The 17,896-nt window shown below is 42.5% G+C and overlaps 1 protein-coding gene across 3 annotated transcripts in view; it reads left to right on the top strand.

Annotated features, from left to right (window-relative positions):
* The window catches only part of IPCEF1 (interaction protein for cytohesin exchange factors 1), a 42,592-nt gene that overhangs the window by 10,276 nt on the left and 14,420 nt on the right, over positions 1–17,896 (top strand). For all 3 annotated transcript variants that reach the window (XM_060241048.1, XM_060241064.1, XM_060241056.1), the window contains 4 exons: positions 4,642–4,715; positions 5,479–5,550; positions 8,660–8,718; positions 12,038–12,120. In XM_060241048.1, coding sequence (XP_060097031.1) covers positions 4,642–4,715; positions 5,479–5,550; positions 8,660–8,718; positions 12,038–12,120 — 288 coding nt within the window. The remainder of the gene's footprint in view (positions 1–4,641; positions 4,716–5,478; positions 5,551–8,659; positions 8,719–12,037; positions 12,121–17,896) is intronic.

Here is a 17,896-nt window from a genome sequence, read left to right as displayed (position 1 = left end):
ACAAATGGTGCAAGAGTTTCTGCAAGACTAATGTTGGTGGAGGTATGTGGGGTGCTTTTTGCTTATTTCTCCTTCTTGCTGTACCCTGCTCCTACTGTATCCTGCTGGAGGGATTCTAAAGAAGAAAAGGGAAAGATCCATTGTGTGGATTTCTTCCTTTCATTGTTCTAGGATTCCACCTATTAGTTTGTAATTCAATAGCACAATTATACAATCCCAGCTCATGATAAATAAGTGAATGCATTTCAAAATTAGACTAAAGAAGCATATAGGTATGTATTTGGTACTCTCTGTGCATACATGGATACTAAAGAAGCTCACTCTGTTATATGCTTAGTTAATACTCCTAGGTGCAATCCTTTAGTAGGAAAACTTATTGAACAAAGTAAAAAGAAAAAAGCATATGATCAGTCTTTAATTATTCATTATTTCCTATAAGCAGGAGCTCCTGGCTAGAATAATTCACAGCAAAATAGAAAATAAAAATCCGTGCAGTATGGCAGGAAGAAGCTTCAGTCTTAAGACTGTACACAATGCAGACTGTATGGGCTACATGAATGGTCTTGATGATATAGAGTAGGCCTCAGATTCAGCAGGATCTCACAGGAGTGCAGTTCCTGACTCTTTCTGAAGGTTCCCCCTCTTCCTCCCCACCTACCTTGTCCATTGAATAGTAGGTGCAACTGCATAACAATCCCTGGATTAGGAGAGCAGGCAGCCAGCTGCCAGGGGCTTTGCAACACCCCTAGCAGTCCGCATTAACCACTGGAGAAGCCCTATGCCACCCATTCTGCACTTATGTGATTTTGGGGAGCAGGTGGCCTGCTGGCCTTTTGACTGGGAGGGTGGTGCAGAAGAGCAAGGCCTGCTTGGGCTGGTTGGATCTTTGGCCAGCCGAAGCAGGCCTCGCTTGCCTGGGGCTCTCTTTTTTGCATTGGGTTGCTTTTAGCTGGGGGTGGGGGGTGGGATGGCATATGCTAATGAGTTATACTAATGAGCTCCACCACCTATTTTTCTACAAAATGACCCCTTATATAGAGTAGCCCCTCCTGGATCCTAGCACTAAAGTTGTAATGAGATTAAAAATATAATTTATTTACAAAATATATATCCTAGGTTTCTGCCATCAAAGGGGCCACCAAGGTAGCTAACAATTTTAAACATACACAATAAAACTACATTTTAAATCCATTTAAATCAGGGTTGTCAAATTCATTTGTTATGAGGGCCGAATCTGACATAAATGAGACCTTGTTGGGCCAAGCCATGTCAGATTGGGCCAGGCCATGTGTGTACCTATTTATGACTAGGTAGCAGAGATATAAACTTTGTAAAGGTCAGAAAAAACACAAAGATTTTTTTTTTTAAAAAACTTAAAACGTCAGCACTTGGTCTTAAAGGTGCTTTCTTTGTATTTCTCTCATGGGATCCAGGGAACTGGGCAAAGGAAGCTCTGGCTGGAAGCTCTGGCGCGCCAGGTAAAGAGTCTGGGTGTTTTACTGGAGCCTTCACTATCGATGGAGGCCCAGATAGCAGCCACTGCCAAGTCAGCATTCTTCCATCTGAAGCGGGCAAGGCAGCTGGCCCCTTTCCTTGAGCGCCGGGACCTCGCAACAGTGATCCACGCAACGGTCACCTCAAGACTAGACTACTGTAATGCCCTCTACTTGGGGCTACCTCTGTGCCGGACCCGGAGATTGCAGCTAGTGCAGAACGCGGCGGCCAGGCTGTTGTTGGGACTCCCAAAACGGGAACATATACAGCCGGGGCTACGTGAACTGCACTGGCTGCCGATTATATACCGGGTCCAGTACAAAGTGTTGGTCGTTACCTTTAAAGCCTTATATGGCCGAGGACCTGTCTACCTGAGGGACCGTCTTTCCCCATACGAACCCCAGAGAGCACTGAGGTCAACCGGGAAAAACCTAATGACTGCCCCTGGGCCGAAGGAAATTAAATATCAGAGTACCAGAGCACGGGCCTTTTCGATCGCGGCCCCTACCCTGTGGAACCGACTCCCAGAGGAGGTGCGGGCCCTGCGGAACCTTGAACAGTTCCGCAGGGCCTGCAAGACCACCCTTTTTAAATTAGCATACTCGGACTGCTAGGAAAAACGGTAACCAAGGGTCCGCCAATGCGGTCTAAAGATCTATACCGCATCACAACTGTATTACTGGATTGGTTTTAAGTTAATATTTTAATGTTTTATTGCTCTATATTGTAATTTTAAGGTTTTACTTGTTATTGTATGATTGTAGAATGTTGTTAGCCGCCCTGAGCCTGCCGTGGTGGGGGAGGGCGGGATATAAATGAAATAAATAAATAAATAAATAAATTTCTTTCCTTTCCTTGGGGAGGAGCCTCAGCCAAAAGAAGGAAGAGAGGCTTGGCTCAGTAGCTCTGCTGTGTGATTGAGACAGCCTGACAAAGCAAGCTATCCCTCCCCCCCTTCCTCCCCAAGGGAGGAGCCTTAGCGAATGCAGAAAACAGAGGCTTTGGTCTGTAGCTTCTGTGCAATTGAGCAAGCCTGGCAAAGCAAGCTGTGATGCAGAAGAAAGCAAGACAGAGAGAGAAGGAAGCAGATGACAGCCAGTTGCTCGGGGGCCTGATAGGATTTGGCCCCTGGGTCACGTGTTTGACACCCCTGATTTAAATAATCAACATTTATGTAGGTTATACCATGTATTCTAATAAATTCATTATAAAATCAGGGTATTTAAAAAGATGCTTGAAACTGTCATTTTAAAAATAAGTTATTCGTAAAACTTATCTTTTAAATTAAACAAATTAAATTAATTTATCCATTGCGGGAAAGACTGGTTCAATAAATGTCATCAGCCACATGGTTGTGCCATTCACTGTCCTGTTTCCAGTGCAAGACAAAAAGGCAGTCCCCAAAACAACTTACAGAAAAGTGCAACAACATAAAAGGAAACAACCAATTACCCAGAAAAAAAGTATGAAAAACAGTTATATATACTAAAAAACAGAAATATATAGAAATGCAAAGAACAGGAAATTTCAGGCTATTCACAAGAAAACATGAATGAGAGAATTACACTGCAAAGAGAAAAGATCTGAATGACATCATTGAAAAATCAGCCACCAACCAGAAAGCTGGAAGTCTAAAGAATGAATATTATGAATGTTGGCAGGACATTTCAGATTATCTTCTTCAGACAGATAAATGTTATTCTTTTCTTCAAATATGAAGTGTGCTTCTTTCTCTCTTCCATAAAGCCGCCAATCAAATGAAGAGCTGAGAATGCTAGTTGCTCTCTAACAGGTTCACTCAGTGCAAGGTCAATGATGTCATTCAGTTCTTCTTGTATAATTTTCCCATTCATGTTTTCCAGTGAATAGCCATTGGATTTTACTGTTTTTTATGTATACATTTCACCAGGGCTTTTTTTGGTAGAAAAAGCCCAGCAGACTCTCATTTCCATATTAGGCCACACCCCCTGATATCACCATTGTTTCAGCATGAACTCATTTGCATATTAGGCCACACACCCTGACACCAAGCCAGCCAGAACTGTGTTCCTGTGTGTTCCTGCTCAAAAAAAGCCCTGCATTTCACCTATGTAACTGTTTTTCAAAGTAGACTTTTCTTATACTTTCCAATGTTACTGGGTAGATGTCTTATTTTTATTTTTCTGTTCCTTCTCTTTTTCGTAGGCTGTTTCCAGTGCAGCCACATTTCCTCATTTTGTCTGATGTTTCTTTCACCCACAACTTCAGTCAGACTGTATTGTCCTTTGGCATCAAGGGAGGTCAGGTTTCTCTTGATATTTATGATTGAGACAAACTGTTGAGTCAGGCAGATCTTTCCAGATGTGAAAGATCAGAAATATTGTCAGTAGTCTGACACTGTTGGCTGAATTTTGTATCCTCAGTGTACTTACAGTCAGCCTATGAAAATGATTTCCAATTGCATAACATTGCCAATAACACACCACCCCAAACCATGTTATATTACTGGATGCAATCTATCTGCATTGTCTGTAATGTAAACTGTTGTTATACACAAACTCCTCTTTACCATAAGTGCAGAGAGGTAAATATGGTAGGTGCACATCTTCAGTTTTGTAGAGATAGGAACCTGAACATCTATACTTTTGGCTTTTTCCAAAATCACCAGCACTGCTATAAGGTTGCCAGGTCTCCCCTGGCCACTGGTGGGAGTGTAGGGTTGTTAGATCCATGCTGGGAAACTCCTGAAGATTTGGGGATGGAACCTGGGGAGAGCAGGGACCTTGATGAGGCACAGTGCTATAGAGTCCACCCTCCAAATCAACCATTTTCTCCATGGAAGCTGATCTCTATAGTCTGTAGATGTGCTATAATTTGGGGGAGGGGGTGTTCCCAGGTCCCACCTAGAGGCTGGCATTCCTAGTGGCTGCTGATGAAATTAAGTACGCTACTGTGTTCTGCAGTGTTCAGATTACTCTGCTGGTAAACATTAGATGAATGCAGTAGGGGCTCTAAACCTTTCTCCCAGCTCCTTGGATGTTTTCTTTCATATTTCTGACTCCTTGTAGTTAGAAATATTATATAAATTTCTGTCAATTTCCAGTGCATGATTCCGATAAATAATTTGATAAATTCCACAGTGAATGCTGATGATTTATTTTGTTACAGGCAGAGAAAGCAGAAGGATTCCTCAGCCTTCCAAACTTCACAGTGGATCAAGCCATGGAGTGCAAGAAAAAGTAGTAAGTCTATCATTCCACCCAGAACTTTGGGCGAATAAATTTTTACATGCCAAAGTCTACATGTCAAACTAATAGAAGACTGCTGGGGTGTATGAGACATAGATTTACACCAGTTCAAACAATTATGCAAATAGATTAAAGTATAAATAGTAATGGTGTTCTTTTGACTTCCAGGATAAAAGATTTAACTGTAATCTGCACTGCAATATCACTGTTTTGAGAATTTCTGTCAGTCTTGATAGTGTGAAGTCACATGAGCAGGACAGCTGGCCTTTTGTAGCTCAAAATAAATCAATGATATTAATGTAGAATGTTTTTCACTGCAAAACCTATTGCATAATGCTTCCAGAGCTTGGGGGTGGGGGGAAGAGCCAGGGCTGTTAATTCCTAAATCTGTCATATTTTGTACATTTTTAATCCCTGATTTCTACTATATCTTTTGTGGAAAAGAAATGCATCTCTACCAAATTCACATCAACTCCTACTTCACAATCCCTTAACCCTCAAAAGTTCAGATCTGTCCTGACCCCCCCCCCCAGTGAGGAGTACCAAAAAGATGAAAACTCATCATAATTTTCAAAATGTCACTTAATTTTTAAAATATTTTTATTGTGAGATAATTAAAAATTGGCCAAATCAATGGAATATATTTAAAGACTATCTCAAAAACTCACTTTAAAAATACAGTTATCATCTAATGAATGAATACTGAATGAATCTAGTGAATACATGCTGAATTTCTTTTCTTTTCTTTTTTTGGAAGTGCTATCAAAATCACCCATCCAAAGATCAAGACATTTTATTTTGCAGCAGAGAATGCAGAGGAAATGATTACGTAAGTAACAGCAAATGTCTATCTTTACTTCTTTCTGTTGCTTTAAGAAGAAATATGGATTGGATCCTATGCTACTATGAACAAAGCAAGTTCACAGAAGGGATTTTTGTCATCTAGCTCCCTAACCTGTTCAATAGCTACTGGAAATCTGGGGACCCTTGTAAAAACCCAGAAGAGAAAATCCTGAGCAATTACACCATCACCATCTTTTCCCTGACTCACAAGAAGGAGGGCAACAAATGCAAATTCTTCCTGGTCCTGCATCACATAGCCACATCACACATTTTTCTTGCAGGTTCCTAGACACCCAGGAGTCATTTTTTGGAGTAACAGGGTGTACTCAGGAGAGAGAGGCAGCAACAATCCCTTCTATGTATTTGCTCTGTTTGTGGTTGTTAACAGGTTTCAGTCCTGTCTCTTTAGTTGCATTATGTCTGAGCATTCAGCCAGTCAAAATATATCTGGCTGAGTGATATCTGCCCTGTGGTGCAGTGTGGTAAAGCTGCAGTACTGCAGTCCGAGCTCTCTGCTCATGACCTGAGTTGGATCCCGGCGGAAGCTGGATTCAGGTAGCTGGCTCAAGGTTGACTCAGCCTTCCATCCTTCCGAGGTCTGTAAAATGAGTACGCAGGTTGCTGGGAGGAAAATGTAGATGATGAAGAAGACCGTAGATTTATACCCTGCCCTTCTTTCTGAATCAGAGACTAGAGTGGTTTACAATTTCCTATATCTTCTCCCCCCACAACAGACACCCTGTGAGGTGGGTGGGGCTGAGAGGGCTCTCACAGCAGCTGTCCTTTCAAGGACAACATCTGCGATATCTATGGCTAACCCAAGGCCATTCCAGCAGCTGTAAATGGAGGAGTGGGGAATCAAACCCAGTTCTCCCAAATAAGATTCCATGCACTTAACCACTACACCAAACTGGCTCTGACTGGGGAAGACAATGGCAACCCACCTTATAAAAAGTCTGCTGTGAAAACATTATGTGACATCACCCCAGAGTCAGAAACGACTGGTGCTTGCACAGGGGACTAACTTTACCTTTAAGTGATTAGTCCAATATGGCCGAATAATGTTCAAGAATTTTTAATACATTAACAATATCAGGACAACAAAAGGGCCACAGATGTGATATTTCTGGTAATTATGGAAAACAAATTAAGACACAAGTTTTGTTATTGTGAAATAATGACTTGACTTTTAAAACAATTGTAATTAATACCCTGTTGCAAATAATCGTCATACCTGCCACTGCCTACATAGTGGCATTTTTGGCTTCATGAAATAGTTAATAACATTTGCTGCAGTCTAAAACAGGTGGTCAATTGACAATAGTTAACCAGCCAGTTGATCCATGTGTTGACCTTAAGTTTCATTTTCTATTTTTGGCTGTTGACAGATACAGATGTCTATTTATGCAGTGTCCTCCACGGCTGAGCTGTCGCAATAGATTTCCCAGACCATATGGCATGCACAGTTTATTGTCTGAGTAATCAATTATGAAAGCCCAGTGATGGAGGATTCTGCATCTGATAGAACACAGCCTGTGACCATCCTATTTATAGTGTGCCAGTAGACTGAAGACTGCATGGATGGCAATGCCAAATAGGCATGAAGGGAAATAATTAGGGATGGACACAAACTGGCTGATGAACTAAAGTTTGTCATGAATTTTGGCCAGTTCATGGTTTGCAAAACAATGTTTGTGAACTGAAGAGCTGCCATGAACTTCCATGGATTTTAATGCACTTGGGGGTGGCTCATGACAGTTCTTAAATAGCAGGAAATGGGGATTTAAATGGTTCTGAGACATTTAAACCCCTACTTTCTGCTCGTCACGAAAAACAGCTCTCTGCTGCTCAGTCGTTTGGTTTAAATGGCTCAGAGCCATAAACCTCTGCTTTCTGCTCCTTGCCATTTTTTTTCAGGAAGCATAAAGCAGGTGTTTAAACTTTAAATGGCTTACAAACAGATACAGTATGAACTGGTTTAGTTTGCAAACTAGCCTATCAGTTCATGGTTTGGTTTGTGGTTCAGTCATGAACTGAACCACAAAAATGTGGTTTGCATCCATCCATAGAAATAATGAGGTAACTCTCAGTGCAAATAGTAGATATCCATAGTCAGAAGTAAATCCCGTGGTGGGACTCACTCCCAGGTAAGCAGGCACAGGAACATCTCCTGATGGCTTGCGCAGGTAACAAGAAAAGCCCATCCCAACACATTCAGAATCCAAAAAGAAAAGCATGCAATACCTTTTATCAGCACCAGCAACATAACACAACTATTGTGCAAATTTTGAGTAACCCAGGCTGGATCTTAAACCACAAAAAGAAAGGACAGGGGAAAGAGAAAATATGTTTCAGGCTGTTATCTTAATCCCCCTAATGTTGGAGATAAATTTCTGTCTAGCATGTTTCTATCCCATCATCCATTCAAGGAGCTCAGAATAGCTCATAAGATTCTCTTTTCCCCATATTATCCTCACAACAACCCTGTTGGGTAGGTTGGGCTGCTGGAATACAGTGGCTGATCCAAGGTTCCCCAGAAGGCTATGATGGCAGAACAGGGATTTGAACCTGAGTGTCTGATGCCTACTCTGGAAGGCATGTTCTTAGACAACACTGTCCCTGTATATTCTTACGTGATACAGAGTCAATGAATAAGCAGGTAAAAAGAGGGTGGGAGACATGTCCTCACCCAATCCCAAACAAAGAAAGGAACTGAAGGCGAAAAAAATTTGAGTTAAACTAAATAAAAAGGAATAGCTGGTTGCAAACTCAAATATTTCTAAAATAAGAAACGTAATATACAAATTGCAGCCTGTCAGAAAAAAATATTTTCAAATCTAACATTCAATATATGCTCAAATAAGATGTGTGTATTTTACTTTGGTTGGTAATAAAAGGTATTACATGACTTTGAAAAAAAATCATGTGGATAACTTACGATACAGGATTCATGTTGTTAACATTGTTAGTTGAATTCTCAGTATAAGATAATGTGGATAGATAGTTGCAAAAAAGCTACTGACCTGCAGACATGTTTTAGCATAGCTTTGCTACTCTATTGTATAAAAATGGATATGCTTTCTTTCAAATCACAGATGGCTAAATAAACTAGGTCTGGCTGTTGTCAAGCAAGTCAACATAAAGAATGAAGAAGGTATGCTCAAATAATCATTTAGGGGATGGAATCCCAATACTATCTATCAGGGGTTGTTTTGTAGAAAAATAGGTGGTGGAGCTCATCCAGGGATTGTTATGCAGCTGCACCTACTATTCAGTGGACAAGGTGGGGAGGAAGAGGGGGAACCCTCTGAAAGGTTCAGGAGCTGCACTACTGTGAGCTCCTGCTGAATCCAAGGCCTGCTATCTATATCAAACTTTTTTTTCCTCATTCACTCTCAGTTGGGAACCCACAGCAATTTACAGCATTGTTCTCCCCCCCTCTCCGCACACACACATTTTATCCTCACAACAGCAATGCTGTGAGGTAGGTTCGGTTGAGAGAGTTCAAATCCCCAAGGTTACTGGCAGCCAGACTAGAGAAGACAGCATCCTTGGGGGTGGACCTGGGATTCTACCATTTTATACCTGGATTTCCATCAATTTATAAATTCTGCAGGGGCCCAATCCTGTTCAGTACAGTGGTACAAGGGGGGAGGGGCTCGTTCTTTTTCCCTCCTGGAAAGTTGGGGCTCTTGAAAACAGCTTGGCAGAATCCAGAGCCCCTTCCTCAGTGCTGCAGTCCTGAACAGGACTGGACCCCAGTGGCATTTATAAAGTGAAAAGATTCAACTGGTTAAATTGTGATGCCATTCGCAGAGATGCCACATTGTCTAGTTTGGCTTTGAAGGAGCTTTCATGGCAGACTCGGAATTCAAACATGGATCTCCCAAATCCTAGTCAAGCACTTTAACTATTACTCCATGCTGGGTTTCCAAGAAGCTCATGGTACTATACCTGGTTCTTCTTCCCCCTAGTTAACAACAACTGTAGTTGCCAACCTCCAGGTGGGGCCTGGATATCTCCCAGAATTACAAGTACTCTCTGGACCACTCTCTGGAGAAAGTGGCTTCTCTGAAGGGCTGAATCTATGGTATTATACCCTGTTGAGGTCCCTCCCCTCCCCTCCCCAAACCCTGCCCTCTTCAGGCTCCAGTACTAAATCTCCAGAAATTTCCCAACCTAAGGTTGGCAACCCTGCAACAACCCTGCACAGTACACAAGGCTGAGAGAGAGTGACTGGCCCAAGGTCACCCAAGCTGTTTCCACACTGGAGTGCAAAAATTCTTCCCTGCAACATAGGTAAATGGCATCCACTTGTGCCCATTCTTGACCTGCTCACTGCTGCTGCCCACAACCCATTTTGTCCTTTCCCCCTATCATGCTAGTATGAAAGCACTGTGGACACACACCCTGTGGACATACACAATATGCAGCTGTACTGTAATGCTGTAGTGCAGCTTATCAGGAAAAGGGGGGGGCAATCTTTAAAGGGCTAAATCAGGGAAATTGTGTAGTCCTCCATAATTTTAAAAATGGGGTTTAGCTCTGCTTCTTCCTTGTATTAACTACATAGGGGAGTGTCTGCTCTTTATACAAAAACAACAGCAACAACAACACCCTTTGCTCTCCTACATTGTTAGGGAAAAGGTCTGGGCAGGAACAACTTGTACTTGGAATGAGCATGATGCCATGTGGATTTTACCCTTTAATCTGGGGGCTTATTGCTTTCCACGATGCAGGGAACAATCCTTTTTGCAGCAGCAGCCCAAGTGAGGTTTGTAACTGAGTGGGAGTTTGAACCAGAGTCAATAGAATACTGTAATGTTAAGTGATTTAATAATGGCAATGAAGGATATTCAGCCCAGTTTTACTGAAGAAAAATCTTGGCCTGGTTAGGAATTTAGTCCAAATATGAAATTTGTCTATTGAAATGATCAGCAATTATTAGTCACAATGTTTTGTAAGGGAGGTGTGAGCCCTCTCTCCCATTCAGTGTGTCATTTAAATCTTTAATGGTTTAATGACTTTATACTGAATGTTTTGACATCTTCATACTTTTGGTGTCTGCCACCACCATGCTGTACTGTATGATGTCTCTTGTAGTAAAAGAAGAACAGGGAAATTAGTTAAATTTAGAAAGGAACAGAAAAAAAAAATTATGTAAGTTGGGTATTTCCTCTATGGCCATGTAGGCCAAATATGTCCTTGCCAAACTGAACAGTAAGAAGGAAGTAAGATAAATAGGAGACAGTTCTCTGCTGTCCTAGGACTCCAAATGCAGAAAGCACAAAATGCAAAGTAGGGCAGAATCAAAGGAGCTGGGTTTGTTTAGCCTGGAGAGAAGATGACTGAGAGGTGATATAAGGGCTGATGAAGAGTTGTTTTCTGTTGCCCCAGAAGGTTGGACCAGAACCAATGGGTTGAAATTAAATCAAAAGAGTTTTTAGCTAAGCATTAGGAAGAACTTCCTGACAGAGTGGTTCCTCAGTGGAACAGGCTTCTTCTGGAGGTGGTGGGCTCTCCTGCCTTGGAGGTTTTTAAACGGAGAGTAGATAGCCATCTGTCAGCAATGCTGATTCTGTGAACTTAGGCAAATCATGAGAAGGAGGGGAGGAAGGGTTGCATCAGTGCTTAGTTCTTGTGGCCCTTCCTTGCACGCCCAAGGAAATGCTGTTTGCCACTTTGGGAACAGGCAGCAATTTTTCTCCAGGTTAGTTTGACCAGGGGTCCTGGAGATTGTTTTTGTGGGGGGTTTTGCCATCTTTTAGTTGTGGAGCCGGTGCCACTGGGTGGGTGTGTGAGGGGAAATATTTGTGAATTTTCTGCATTGACCCTGGAGGTCCCTTCCCACTCCATGATTCTATGAAAGTGTCACTTTGCTTAGCAGAGTGTTAGAATCCTGCCCTCCCCCAGTAGGCTCAACCCAGTACTGATCAGAGTCTGCCAATGATAGAGTTGGGGAAATGGCTTAATGTTTATGATTATTTTGAGATATATGATCCAGGACAGAGCCATTTGAATGTAACAAATATGCTGTAGTAGAGGGTCATCCTTTGGCAGAAAACCCTATGCTTTGCGAGGTCTGGACATGTTTTGCAACTACTTGTTAATGCTTTGACAGGTTTAAGTGGCATTGGAAGTTAATTGTGTATCTCAGTTTATGAAACAAACTATCTGTATTAAATTGTTACAAATATATAACTGTAATAACCTAATCTCTGGAGCCCTGTTCTGCATGCGTGTGAACTAATTTGTGTATAATTTTTTAAATTGCCTTTCTCTTAACCACAACTATCATGTCTCTTTGCAAAAGCCTGGTAAACTGTGAGGCATAGAAAACACCCTGTTTTGTATAGAGATCATCCTGTATGCATGAATGGGCCAGAGTACGTTTTGCATTTAGTGGCAAGAAATGTACTTTGGTTAGCGAAGCACTGAAAAGAGTATACTAAAAAGTTGTGGTTTTGATTCAGAGTGCTATAGTGAGAGTGATCACGAAGAACCAGAAATAAACATGGAGACCCCACCCCCTCCGTATTCAGACAAAAATGAGCCAGTGCAGCCTCACACGGTACGTATTATAGTAATTAGCTTGTTTCCACTTGCTAAATGGCTTGTACAAGTATCCTATCTAATTTACAAGGTACCTCTCTGACACAAAATATTTATCAGTTGTTCTTCTGCTGTGTTTTCTTGAAAATTTCTTGCAAGCATATGAAGGCCTGTCATAAGACTGGTAATATATATAAAAAAGAGAAAAAACATAAAATGTAACCAGACAAGACTATTAGTCTAAGTCACTAAGTCTGCTCAGATTTATAAGGATCATTGTGGGGGTCTCAGGCAGCTCTTTCATATCACCAACTGTCTGACCCTTTAACAGGAGATACTAGGGACGGAACTGTGGACTTACTCCCCCCTCCTTTTTTTCTTGATAAATACTGATATTTACAACAAACAAAAATCAATGTATCTAATTCTCAACACAATCCCATCTGTGGATACTTAACTCTGAAGATCAAAACCCCCTAGGTTTGCAGAAATACCTGGGAAAAAATGGAAGGGATTAAATCCTCACAATCTGAGGAGTGTTGTCAGCATGTAGACAGGCATCACACTTCTGTTGGAACCAAAGCTGTTGCCTAATGGCAGAGGCAGTGACACTGCAGATGGGTTGAAGAAAGGGGGTGAGTGAGCAGAGTGGTGGGGAGCAGAGCATTAGGGAGGGTCAATGCAGAAAATTCACAAATATTTCCCCTCATGCACCCACTCAGTGACAGTGGCTTCACAACTAAAAGATGGCAACCCCCCCACAAAAACAATCTCCAGGACCCCTGGTCAAACTAGCCTGGAGAAAAATTGCTGCCTGTGGGAGGGGGTGGGAGAAGGAGCTGCCACTGCATCCCCAGTCACATGAGCCAGGACAGACTGGGGCAGATGGAAGAGCAGAGTATTGGAGAGAGCGAGGGGAATGAGTTGGTGAGCAGAGCAATGGGGAGGAGGTAGGAGGAGGAGCTGCCATCACTTCACCACCACATGAAGTGAATGGAGGAGAGAGAGCTGCAGCAGCAATGAGGTGTCAGCTTGAAAGGCTGGCTGGGTGGCAAGTGGCTGAGTGAGCAGTGAGAGGTGGGTGGGTAGGCAGAGTGACAAGGAGGTGGTGGCGAGGTCAAACTGAGGAAAGGGGGCAGTGGAAGGAAAAGGGGGAGATAGGGATCAGTCAGGTTAATGGGGGCAGAAGAAGTAGGGTATGGAAGGAAAAAGATGGTAGTAGGTGGCAACAGTTGGAGGAAAAGGTAGAGAAAGATGCGTGTCAAAAGGTAAGTGTCAGAAGCCAGATATGGTGATCTCATCTTCTTCCCTCACCCATGCACTAAATTTTCCCTTTGTTTCTGCTTTCTTTCTTAGCAGCCCCTACATCTATTTTCTTCTTATTTGTTGGTCTATGGTTGTCCCATCCTGTCATGCAGCACCGGCCCAAGGGTGCGTGGCACTCCAGGCAGGCGCCCCCACTGCCCCCCGCTGCTGCTTCTCCCACAGTGCTGCACTCCATCGCACCCCCCCTCCAAGACCACCACACTGCAGTGCCCGCCCATCCCCTCCTTCTCTTCCCATCACCTCCCCCCATATGATCAGAGCATGCCGTCGCTGCCTGCCTCTCCTTTCCCTTCCCTTCCTGTCCCTCCCCTTCCACACGATCATAGCGCGCCGCGCCTAGGCTGTACCGGCCGTGACACAGCGTGCATCTTATCTTTTGGGGAACACGCTGGAGATGCCTTCTCCAAAAGATAAGATGCACGCCACGTCACAGCCGATGCGGTCCACGAGTGGTGTGCTATGATTGCCCGGGGGGGGGGGGAGGTGACGGGATGGAAAGGGAAAGGAGTGGAAGGCGGTGGTGGTGGTGGCAGGTGGGTAGGCGGAGGAGGTAGGCAAACTAAGTGCTTGCCTGGGGCATCGGGAGGGGGGAGCCCAGTTAGGCACCTCTCCCTCCAAACGCCCTAGGCAACCGCCTAGTTTGCCTAGTGGGTGAGCCGGCCCTGCTGTCACATTATTATATATTGTAATGCTGGCCCAGCCCAGGTACTTGAGGGAATAGATGAATCACTTCCTAATATTCTACCCCTGTAATGGCATACGAGAGGCTTTTGAAAGTTCAAAAATAAAATATTTTATTTAACTTGGAGGGGAAAAGGTCAGGTGAAATCAGGGGTATGATGTATGAGGCGAGCAGATAATAAAAACTGAGGTGACTTTGTTATCACACAAAATTCAGCTAATATGTTGCTGATAAGTAAGTAGTTTTGCTTTTCAAGAAGTTCTTTGAAAATGTGAGGGGAGTGGCTTTCTGTTCCATTTCTATTTCATGAATAGGTTTCTGAGTTTCACTAACACTTCATGTTTAGAAGACAGGTACATACAACCAAATCCCCCAAATCCTTCTATATATACAGACCAAGGCATCACTCCACTCTTTAGAGCTATCTCCCTTTTCAATGGGCAGGGATTGCTTCTCTTGACTAGAAGCTCTGTCCCTTTTCAGCTTGAATAGGGATCTTTTGTGATCCTCTTGCTCCTCTTTGTCTCCTTCCCAGTTCTCAGTCAGTGCTAAACTGTCTCTTCTTCAACTGTCAGTTCCTAACTATCATGTCTTAACTGATGCTCTCCACAGAATTCTCTTTGAACACTTTGTCACTCAAAGGTTTTCAGATTCTTTGATAGTGTGTCACACCATAGTAGAAAGCAGGGACCAATGAGGGAATTTCCCTATGAGTTTGTGTGTGTATAAAAATTCCAGTAAATATGAAGTGTAAAACATTATTTATTTTTTAAAAGATATTTGTACAAGACATAGTAATATAACCATATTTCACCCCAACAGCATACTCTGACATATCTGTCTAATTGTGTTATATCCTGGTCCTTTGCAAAGTAGTAAGTGTGTTATATTCTGGTCCTGTTACAAAGTAATAATACATACAATTCCCTACTTTCTCCAGCGGTTCACTTTCTTGGGGACCTGAACTTTTTTTTCCAGCGTTTTGTATAGACAAACTGTGGTGTGGTGATTAAGAACTATCACCTGGTAGTACCCTGGAAGCTCTTCAGCATAGTTTAAAAGAAAAAAGTTGTGCAGTTCTCTTAGCTATTATTCTCCAGAATTGTGCTCTACAGCACTGCCATCACATTCATAAATAGGCATTATCATTGTTGCAGTGCCAACAATTACTATAGTTTCTATTGCAAATAATCACAGTTCATAGAGCCACTGAATAGCCACTGTCTTGACATTCTGTCTGTCTATCTGTCTGTCCGTCCATCCATCCATCTATCTATCTCTATCTATCTATCTATCTATCTATCTATCTATCTATCTATCTATCTATCTATCTATCTATCTATCTATCCATCCATCCATCCATCCATCCATCATCCATCCATCCATCCATCCATCCATCTATTATCTTCATAATCATTAATTTACTTTATTAGAACCTCAGCATCTTTCCTAATGGGGCCCAAAGTGGTACTAGACAAACTGAAAATGCTGGTCCCTTGATGAACTATTTCCACACCCCTCCTCCTTCAGCTCAAGGCCTTATTCCAGTTTGCCACAGTTTTAGGATTTCTGCATTCATGCTCTAGAAATAGATCATATAATTTAGATGGACACCCCTTCATAGAACTCAATGATGATTTCCCAAAAGTTGTTAGACGTCTTAGAGGCAGCAAACCATGACTCCTCCCAACTTTCAAAGCTGATAGCCAAGCCATGTTTAGATACCAGACCAGAGAAGTGACTGAGATATTTCCAGGTAGCCTACTTAGTGTGCATGTGTGTGGGAGGAAAGAACTCACAGTTTGTGGTCATAGAGTCTGTGCTGGACAGCAGCTTAATTCCACTGACATGAAATTTGGAAATCCACAATTGCTTTGCTGGTTTTGCTGTGCCCTGAATGTGCTTTAGTGCTATTAATGCCATCGCAATGAATATTCTGGAATTTCATTATATCTTGTTCTTGTAATTCTTATGAGCCAAACCACTTAATATATTTTTGGTATTATTATCCTGTGAGACAGCTCATCTTCTCTGGTAAGCCAAAGGCAGTATTCAGCAGCTTTCCCTAAGATACATACTTAAGGGCTAGCAATCAGACTAATGAAAGAGGCTGGGTAGACAGGGTGTTGTTGTTGCCAGCGAAGGAGCTGTCAGTTGGGACAGATCTTGCTAATGCTAATTTTGTATTTATATTGTTTGAATACCCACCAACATCCTCTCCTAAATTTTTCTTTCTGTTTCAGCAAGATAAGGTAATCACTACTCATTCTATCCTCCTTAAATTTGGGGAGGGGGTGAGAGGAGGAAAAAAAAATCACTGACACAGTATGGTAAAATGAATGATAATATATGCACTATAAAAATGAGGAAGGCATGCTGTAGACATTGTAACTACCAGAGTGCAAGAGTTCATGCTGGGCCACTGGTAATAATTAAATAAAACATCTCAATTTTTGAGCTTCCAGTGGGTGGCTTGTAGCTCAAGTGTGCCAGAAATAGCCCAAGCTGGCTGTTCATTTGGTTTGACTGAAGACTATTATACCATTAAATATGATAAATAAGAGGGCAAATGTTTGGCACATCATCAACTGGTTGTTTTGTAACCACCAAGAGACATCCAGAGGAAACCTTGAGGCAAACTGACTGCAAACAAGAGGATAGGGTTGCCAACTCCATGTTGGGAAATTACTAGAGATTTGGGGCAGGGTTTGGGGAGAGGTGGATCTCAGCAAAGTATAATGCCTAGATTCCAGTGGTAACCATGTGGTATGGTAACCATTTGGTAACCATATGGTAACCAAAGCAGCCATTTTCTCCAGGCTACTGATCTCTGTAGCCTGGATGTCAGTTCTAATTCGAGGAGATCTCCAGATCCTACCTGGAGGTTGTCAGCCCTAGAGCCCAACTGGATTGGCATGAAAGTGAAAACTTGATAACAGTAGTAGGCCTATTTAGAATCCTACCCAGAATCCTAAGTAGGCCTATTCAGAATCCTACCCAGGACTATTCAATAAAGCTTACTCCCAGCACAGTGTTTTAAGGACTGTACTTTGAAAGGCTGAACTGCAGCCCTTGCTGGTATGGGAAGCCAGAAGGACCAATAATACACTCCCTCATAATGTCCACATGGAAGCTTAAAGTACAGCATAAAACTAGGGTTGCCAGGACCTACCTGGCTCCCAGTGGGGGGACTTTACTTGCATGCCATAGAGTTCTATATAAAAACACTAGAGCATCCATGCAACATGCCTGGCGCAATTACATCGCTTCTGGGTGACATCATGCTGGGCATGTTGGGCACTGTCAGAGCTCTTTGTGGGTGGGCTCCCTCCATCAGCCAATGCTTGGGGTTAGAGGCCCTGAGATTGGGGAAAACCCTGCCCCCAGCTGGAGGCTGGGAACCCTACATAGAACAGCAGTAGAAGTAATAATATACACAATAACAAAAAATGAGAAATTACAAAAAAATATCAAAAAGAGCATTCTAAACATCATATCACTAGTGAGTGAAACAGCCTGATCTGGTGCAAGTTAACTCAGAAATAAATCCCACAGGTTTACCCTTAATCAAACATTCATACAGGATTGCAAATTTAGATTATTATCATTTATTCTCCCCTCCATCACTAAGGGTGGGAATTATTATTGTTGGCCATGGAGCACTGGAATGGAGACTGATTTCTTTTTGTCGGTTGTCAAGTTGATATAAATTGGTTTGCTAAATGTCCCATAACTCTGAATAGTCAAACAGTTACAACCTGCTTGTTCCCAA

This window comes from Heteronotia binoei, chromosome 1 (assembly GCF_032191835.1).
Source record: "Heteronotia binoei isolate CCM8104 ecotype False Entrance Well chromosome 1, APGP_CSIRO_Hbin_v1, whole genome shotgun sequence".
NCBI classification, from domain to species: Eukaryota; Metazoa; Chordata; class Lepidosauria; order Squamata; family Gekkonidae; genus Heteronotia; species Heteronotia binoei.
The sequence above is the reverse complement of the archived record's forward strand: the minus strand, read 5'-3'. Positions and strand labels throughout refer to the sequence as shown.